This window comes from Nestor notabilis, unplaced genomic scaffold (genome assembly GCF_000696875.1).
Source record: "Nestor notabilis isolate BGI_N333 unplaced genomic scaffold, ASM69687v1 scaffold12132, whole genome shotgun sequence".
NCBI lineage: Eukaryota > Metazoa > Chordata > Aves > Psittaciformes > Psittacidae > Nestor > Nestor notabilis.
The window spans coordinates 15,452-24,154 of record NW_009919806.1 but is presented as its reverse complement, the minus strand read 5'-3'; the positions used below and the strand labels follow the sequence as shown (position 1 = coordinate 24,154).

The 8,703-nt window shown below is 52.5% G+C and overlaps 1 protein-coding gene across 1 annotated transcript in view; it reads left to right on the top strand.

Annotated features, from left to right (window-relative positions):
- Positions 1–1,031: 1,031 nt before the first annotated feature.
- Positions 1,032–8,703, top strand: part of VASH2 (vasohibin 2) — an 8,721-nt gene continuing 1,049 nt past the window's right edge. Inside the window, 3 exon segments of the mRNA XM_010010403.1 lie at positions 1,032–1,191; positions 1,194–1,468; positions 3,509–3,624. Coding sequence (XP_010008705.1) covers positions 1,032–1,191; positions 1,194–1,468; positions 3,509–3,624 — 551 coding nt within the window.

Here is an 8,703-nt window from a genome sequence, read left to right as displayed (position 1 = left end):
GTGAGGTGTCCCGGCCCACGGCAGGCGGTTGGAACTAGACCTTAACATCCTTTCCAACCCAAACCATTCTATGATGCTGTGCGGGCAGTGCTGCCCCTCCAGCCACTGTGCTTCATAGTGGCACCTCCCTGACCGGCCGCCCTCACCGTGTCTGTCTCCGCCGTTAAAGCAGGTACCTCTGGCTGGAGGAACCCCAGGCTGGAGCATCCCCCCTCCATTCCCTTGGCTGCAGGGGAAGGACACCCGCTATCCCAGGGGCTGGTGCCAGCACGTGGAGCCGGGGTGGGCTTCAGCTGCCCGGGGATTAGGAGCAGGGAGCCACGTGCAGCGCCTTTAAACCCGCCTGCGTGAGGTTTCTCCTCCCCCTGGCACAGGCCACCGGGTTCCTAAGGAGATGCCCTGGACCCGTGCGTGGCTCCCTGCTGAGATCACCTACTGCACTGTTATGGAGCTTGGCCACGGCCTCTGCACGTGGTGTGTTCGGAAAGGCCAGGCAGTGATTTGCTCTTGGTCCTGACCATGTCTCTGTGCTTATGTAATGAATTGTCTGCCTGGGAGCTTTACTTTGTTTGTCTCAGCACGGCCTTCAAAGGCAACATGCAAAAACACTCTTGTGTGAGGAGCAGCCATGCTGAGGGCCTGCTAATGGTGGCAAGGCTGACTCGCCCTGGACAGGAATACATTCAGAGTCGTCTGTGCTGGCTGAAGATGGGGGAGAACAAGGTGACTCATACCAAGCTCCAGCATGAAGTGAAGGGAAACACTTCCCTTCTGGGGCCATGGGATTTTGATGTTGGGATCAAATGGGGCAATTCCCACGCATGTGGGAGGGTGGTCTCTCCTGCCTTGCTGACCCCAACACTTGTGTTTTTTGCTCTCCCCCCAAGCATGGTTAAGAGTCAGTCCCTTCCCTGCCTGAACCATTGCATCTTATTCTCCAAGCAGGGTTTTGGCAGCGTTGGCTGTTTCGGGAGCACAGTAACAATAAAATTGTCTGCAAGAAAGTGTTTGCCGTGGCACTTAAGTAGAAGATGTCTAGAGGTGTAACCGTGTGTGCTCCTCCCTGTTGTTGCCTTGACGCAGTGTGCACCAGCTACTTAACCAACGGGCAGCCCTCTGTGGAACGATTCCCCATCAGCTTTAAAACCCACTTCTCAGGGAACTATTTTCATCACGTGGTGCTCGGGATTTACTCCGGTACGGCTCGCTGGGCATGAGCCGGCGATCAGACCTGATGGACAAACCTCTCACTTACCGGACTCTGAGCGACCTCATCTTTGAGTTTGAAGACTCCTATAAAAAGTACTTGCATTCGGTCAAAAAGGTGAAAATCGGGTTGTACGTCCCGCACGAGCCGCACAGCTTCCAGCCCATCGAGTGGAAACAGCTGGTCCTCAACGTGTCCAAAATGATGCGCACGGAAGTCAGGAAGGAGCTGGAGAAGTTTGCCAGGGATATGAGGATGAAGGTAGGTCTGCACGCCTTGTCCCACCCTGCACACATTGGTTTCGCTCAGTGTCAGCAGGTTGGCCCCGGCCTGAGATAAAGGTGGGCTGTGGGTTTGCTTAGATCTGTCTTAGAGAATCCCGGACTAGTTTGGGTTGGAAAGGACCTTAAAGCTCATCCAGTTCCGACCCCTTGTCACGGGCAGGGACACCTCACACTAGAGCAGGTTGCTCCAAGCCCCTGTGTCCAACCTGGCCTTGAACACTGCCAGGGATGGGGCAGCCACAGCTTCTCTGGGCACCCTGTGCCAGCGCCTCAGCACCCTCCCAGGGAAGAGCTTCTGCCTTAGCTCTAACCTGAACTTCCCCTGGTTCAGTTTGAACCCATCACCCCTTGTCCTGTCGCTCCAGTCCCTGAAGAATAGTCCCTCTCACCATCCTTGGGGGAGTGGTCTTAGTGATTCTCCCATGTTTTCAGGCTCTTATAGCTATTTGTTAGTTCAAGATCTCCTCTTCAGCCTGGAAAACACTTGAACCCATACTCGTGCCTGGCCATCAAGGTGCTGCCCAGTTTGCTTTTCTCACTGACTCCAGAACCATGACTGGGGCTGGTGGGATGGGTGGCCTGGCAGCGGGTAGGGATCTCTGCTCTGTACACCTGAGCTGCAAGGGGTGCTGTGGCACGGCCGTGTTGGGTGGTTGCTTCTCCTTGCAGGCCATGCTGATGGGCTGCTCTGCCTGACGTCCACCACCACGGTTCAGTCACAAAGCAGGTTACATGGGAAGGGCGAGGAAAGTGAGTCCCTCACAGGCTGGTTGGTCAGAGTGAAGGGCTCAGAGGGAAACAACAGGGACAAAGGGCAGGCGGCCAGAGGGATTGGCTGCCCTTGAGGATGAGGGGTGTCCCTGACCGTGCTGGCATGGATGAGGAGCTGGTTGTGGCCATGGTGAAGGGGATTTGGTGCCTTTCCAGCCTGTTGCTGGCAGCGGGAGCAGAGCAGGTGTGTTGCTAATTATGGAGCTGGCTCTCGTGGAGAGGTATGCGGCATCGTGTCCCAGTTATTCCGGGTTCCCGGCCCCTGCCCTCCTGAGGAATGGCTCTGACGTAGCAGCCCTCTGCCTTTCTGGCTCAGGCTCCCTCCCCCTGACCTTGCGGGGAGCATCGCCAGTGGCATTGTCCCTGTATCCTGCTCCCACCTCTCCTGAGGGCCAGCTTGTACCATGCTGTCACCTTAAGCACATGTGCTTGATCACAGACATAATGAAAGAGGGTTTTTCCCCTTGTTCTCTCTATTCATGCACTTTTAATACCCTCTAGAGAGCAAACAGCTGAAGCAGGCTCTAGCTGAAGAAGTCCATACAGATAGGTGACTTGTTGAACTTAGTACTTGCTTTTGATAGTGTGTGCTGAGCTGTGACACTGGGCCCAGTCCTCATAAGTGCCTCAAGACTAGGACCACTACCCCGAACCCTTGAAGACCCTGTATCTGACTGCTCCCTTGAGTTAATTCAGAGTTTGAGCTGCTTCCGTTGTGAAGGGCTGACTTCGGAGGATCAGGTCTTAAAACGAGCCTGGAGTATGAGCGTGGTGCTGATGGCGTGAGGCTGCACGGTATGGGGCATGCAGGCATAGTGAAAAGTCTCACTGCCACAGAGAGCTCAGCTGCCAGCCTGGGAGAAGATCACCTCTGTTTGTGGAGAGGAAAGCCGGAGAGGGTGGTTTGGCTGCGTGAGTTCCCTTCAGCTGAGGCTCAAAGCTGGTTTTCTTATCCCTTGTGGTCTCCAGCTCTGAAGAAAGCTGTGTTTGAGACCTGTTTGTTCAGTATTTAGCTGGAAACTGAACTGGTGACACCAACTGATTTTTGCAGGGGGGCCCTGAACAGCTATCACATGATAACAGCTTTGGGCTCCTCTCAACCTGGACAGGGTTTGACTGAGCCCCAAGGGACTGAAGGCTCTTTGTGTGCCATCCCCGCCACTGTATGAGGCCCTTTATATTTTTATTTTCAGTGAATCATGGCCTTTATTGAATGCTTCTTCCTTCCCTCCCCCATCTCTTGCAGATCCTGAAACCCTCAAGTGCCCATTCTCCAATGAAAGAGAGATCACGGGGTAAGTCGTTGTCCCCGCGCCGAAGGCAAGCCAGCCCTCAGAGACGGGCCTGCAGGAGAGACAAGTCGTGAGTATCCCACTGCGTCAGTGGTGGTCAGGAATGGAGGGTCAAGACCTGTTTAGCTGTGCAAAACTTGGTTGTGCTCACTGGCATGTGTAGGAAAAAGCAGGTGTCTTGGTCACCAGAGAGGCTCCCGAAGCTGCTGGTACTGCTGGTGAGAAATCGGGGCAGTTCAGCCTGGAGAAGAGAAGCTGCGTGGAGACCTCAGAGCAGCTCCCAGTGTCTGAAGGGGGCTACAAGGATGCTGCAGAGGGACCTTCATCAGGGACTGGAGCGACAGGACAAGGGGTGATGGGTTCAAACTGAACCAGGGGAAGTTCAGGTTAGATCTAAGGCAGAAGCTCTTCCCTGTGAGGGTGCTGAGGCGCTGGCACAGGGTGCCCAGAGAAGCTGTGGCTGCCCCATCCCTGGCAGTGTTCAAGGCCAGGTTGGACACAGGGGCTTGGAGCAACCTGCTCTAGTGTGAGGTGTCCCTGCCCGTGGCAGGGGTTGGAACTGGAGGAGCTTTAAGGTCCTTTCCAACCCCAACTGGTTTATGATTCTACACCCTGGCATTGCTGTGCTTACTGCTGCCCAATGGCCTCTCTGTGCGGGGCCTGTGGAGGCCCCGATGGCCTTTGCTTGGTTCAGTTCTGTGGGGGTTGCGTGGCTGGGAAGGTGCAAGTGTGGGGTTTGCCTTTTTCAGCCTTTATACTCTGTACTTCCTGGAGAATGAACCTAGCCTGGGGACCTGTGCGGGAGGGAAAGCAGTTCGATCACATGTAAGGGTGTGCAGACATAGGTATTAGAAACAGGAGGGTGGATCTATTAACGGTGGTGTGGTGCCTGGCTGTCACGGTCACTGAGACAGAAATTGGGATTCTCTGTGATGAGCCTTCATACAGAGCTGTTCTGATGGACTGGTTTTCACTGCAGACTGTCTGACTTAAAGGCATGGTGAAAAAGTAGATCTTTTCTTGTGAAAGCAAAAACATCACTTACCTTGTGTTCTTTGATTTTAATCAGCTTAAAAAACCCCAGACCACTTCCCTCATGTGCCACAGCTAGTAGTTTAACTGTGGGGGGAAGGATGGACCAGCTGCATGCAATACCTCTAAATGGATAAAACTGTGCTTCCAGAGCACAGGCCTTTTACAGCCACTGCCAGTTCTGACTCCCATACCTTAGATGTGGAAGAGTTGAGTTGTAGCTGTCCTGCTTCATGCCAGGAAGCTGACAACTGTGAAAGCCTATACATAACACAGATTAGTCACATATTTATGATTGCTGCTTTTTAAATAGGCTCCCAGACTACTGTCTCAGCACTTGTTTGTTTATTTTAAAGCAGCTAACAAAGACATTAGACTAATCTTCTAAAGATAACTTCAAGATACTTTGGCATCAGATGATTTATTGCAGGCTTTTATTTATACACGTGAATTCACACTCAGTCCATGCTGCCCTACCTTGGCCTTCACTAAGAGCTCCTTGTTTAGTGCATGGATAATTATAGTTGTAAAGGGCTTGGCTGCTCCTGGCTTCTTCATCTCCTACATGTGCTTTGAGGGCTGGTTTCATCTTTGGGTTTCTGGTCATGCTTCTGCAGTTGCTGAAGTGGATCGTGTGTGTCTGGAGAGGAGAGTGAGTCTTGCTGGGCTTTGGAGCATCACCCATTGGGCCGGGTTCATGATTGCTGCTGCTGCAGTGGCTGATTCCTCCTTGGTAGCTTTGCTTTTCCAGAACAGAAAGACAAGTGAAGTGATGGTGGCCTTCAGCAGCTTCAGCCCCTGTCACCTGCTTGGTGGTTCCGCTCTGCTGCTCTGTACCTAGGGTGAATTATATGCGATTCCAAAACAACATGATACAAGATCCAGGACCCAGCTACGACATGATGTGGGGAGCGGGAGACTGAGCACAGGCTCCACACACAAGACCTTCATCTCTGCTTGGGCAGAAGGCATTGGAGCATCTTGGAGCGGGTGGGAGCTCCTGCAGCATGTGCTTTGTGACTGCCTGACAGCCCTGTGGGTCCTGCGCAGCCCCTCATGGACCTGGCCAGTACATTCAGAAGCAGAAGGGGAGTGAAGGAGCTTTCGAGCCCTTGAGCAGAGCCAAGAGGCTGTTCTCTGTCAGAAAAGCAATGCCAGGGAGAAGAACTGGGTTCCTGATGTTGAGATGATGCTTCTGTGCAGTGATGCTGGTGGCCTGAAGGCTGACTGTGCCTTTTGCCCCATCAGGAGGGATGCTGCAGAGCAGTAGGCTGCTGTGAGGAGCTCCCTCCTGGTGATAAAACCCTTTCGTTTCCAAAACTGACATCTGCTGCTTTCTGCAATGGGAGGTCTCTGAGACCTGAAGGGAGAAGCAGCATCCCCTCACCAGGGATGAGCTGAACGGCACGTACCAGCACATACAGCGTGGGGGATATCAGGTATTTTCTTTGACATATTGATGGATCTCCCAGAACTGAGCTGCAGTGAGAGGCCTTTGTGTTACACACAGAGGAGGAAGGACTCAGGCTTGCTAGGCTTTGGGCTGAAACCCTAGCTAAAGAATGGCCGTGCTTATCAGCACTGTGCTTGTTTCTTTGTGGATCTCTTGCTGTAATTACAGCTTTTCAGAGCTTGTAGGGGAGGGGGAGAGAAGTGTTTTGCTCTAACAGGAGCTGGCAGGGGCTGAATAACACATTCGTTTGAGAGGCTTCACCTGCTGATGACAAGCTGTTATTACAGCCTGGGGTTTGTCAACAGTAAAATCACACGGGTCTGCTAGGTGAAATCTCCCAGTGGAAAATAAGCAAGCTGGAATGGTGAACTGGAATGTCTTTGCTGGATTGTGTCTGAAGGTTAAGGATAGAAATGGATTTTACAGCCTCAACCTTGTAACTTCCATTTCTTTAGCCTGGAGATAGGGCTAGAAGGCAGATAGGGTATGTGGCAGCACACCGGTGGCAATGCAATAAGCAGTAGGTGCCTGTCTGTAAGACTGGTGTGCAGTCAGATTGCAGCTCGTTGACTGAGCTATGTAACAGTCCATGTGCTCTTGGCACACAGCTGGGTGGCCCTGCTAGGGCTGGGCATCAGGCAGGATGAATACAGAGCATATAGGGTGGTGTCAGTCTGTCTGCCAAGTCTGAAGCTTTACTGTGTCCCCTTGTCCGTCCTCTGAAGTCCCAAAGCGGGAGGGTGCAGTAAATTGCAAGTGGCTGTGCTGGAACAGTGTTTCATCCTCAACAGAAGGGCTTGGAGCTGGAGGGATTTGGGAGAGGAAGTTTGGGAGTTCGAAGGGAACATCGCGCAGCAGCCTGAGGCAGTCTCTGCTCCTAAATGTCAGCTCACCAAATCCATTTCCTTTTAATTTCAGACTGAGGCTTAACGCATGCATGAGTGTCGTAGCAACACTGGCCTTGTGTGCTTCTGGCCTAATTTAGCTGTTGACAGGAAAATTCTGTTGGTCCATTCCATTGGGACGCACAAGGGGGTGGGAATATACCGGGGTTGTATTCTGTCAGGCTGTGTGAGACCAGGCAGCTCGTGCGTGTCCCCAGCAGCCATGCACAGCTGATTCACCTGGCACTGCCACAGCGCTTCAGGCAGGAGTGCGACCTGATGGGCTGGCGCAGCGGAGGCCCCTTGCCTCAGAGGGAAGTTTGGCATCAGGTCATGTGCCAGCCCAGGAGGACAGGGGCTGCGATGCCTCTGCTCCAGCAGATCCTTGCCTGTTCCTCAAACCTCGTGGAGGACAGTCTGCTTGTAGCTACAAGCTAGAGAGTTGTCATGGAGCGGAAATGGGCATGTTGCCATGGGTGTGCAGTGACTCCCCATCCCTCTTGGATAATCAGAGAAGGTAGAACCATCCAGGCGTGCTGTGCTTTAATTAAAACTACATTCTGGCTTTAATTAAAGGGAGGGAGAAGGGGTGGGAAGAGGATCCCTAAATATGAGGGAGGAAGAAAGGACACTGGAAACTTCATAGTGCATCTCTTGCTGGTCTCAGCCAGCTACACAAGCTCTGAGGAATGGAGGTTATAGTTTGTTGTCTGGCTAGTCAGATCCCATCTGCTCTGAAGGCATAAAGTGGTTAAAATCCAAACTATCTTACAGTGATTTCTTCAGGTACGAGCCCTTCCTGCAGTGACAGAGACCACAGAGGGCTCCTTCGCTGCTCTGAGGTACCTGCAAACACAGGGTGCGGGGCAGTACTGCCAAGAGGGTGATGGGTTATTCATAAAGAGGTGCTTGGATACGTGGCAGAAACCCAGGTTGTGTTCAGCGGGTGACCAGGCAGAAGTGCGTGAGTTGTCCTTAGCAATGTCTCCAGCTCTCAGGTGCTGTGCAAATTCTCACAGAGATGTGATGTTAGCAGCTCTGCTCTTCGTCTGCAGTGGAGTGCACGTGCTGTAGAATCTAGTAGGAGAAATGTATTTTAAACCATGCCTTTCTTTAGGAAAGCAAACACACAGCTTAGTGTGAAAATAGCTATGAGCCTGGAGTGAGGTCCTGGATTAGACACTTCCATAGACTATACATCAGCAGGATTGTTTTGGTTTGACAACTTCGTTGCAGGAGCTTTTCCACTGCCTGCTAAATAGGGAGAGACTGATGGCTCCATCTCCAGGTTTCACTTGGTTCAGTTGTTGATATACTTTAATGACCTGGCAGCATCTTACATGTACATGTGGTTACTGCAGTGAATGGCTGCACTGCATCAGGACGTAAGATGCCTGGAGACTGAAAGGAGTTCGTCTTGTGTTTTCTGTTTGGTGGAAGATTTCTGTGGGTGAAAGATGGGATATGAGTGGGCAACGTGCACTTGCAGCCCAGAAAGTTGGTCATATCTTGGGCTGCACCAGGAGGATCGTGGCCAGCAGGTCAAGGGAGGTGATTCTGCCCCTCTGCTGTGCTCTCCTGAGATCCCACCTGCAGTCCTGCTTCCTGCACTGGAGTCCTCAGTACAGGAAGGACACGGACCTGTTGGAGACGGTACAGAGAAGGCCACAGGAATGATCAGAGGCATGGAGCACCTCTCCTGTGAGGAACGGCTGAGAGAGCTGGGGTTGTTCAGCCTGGAGAAGAGAAGGCTTCGGGGAGACCTTGTTGTGGCCTTTCG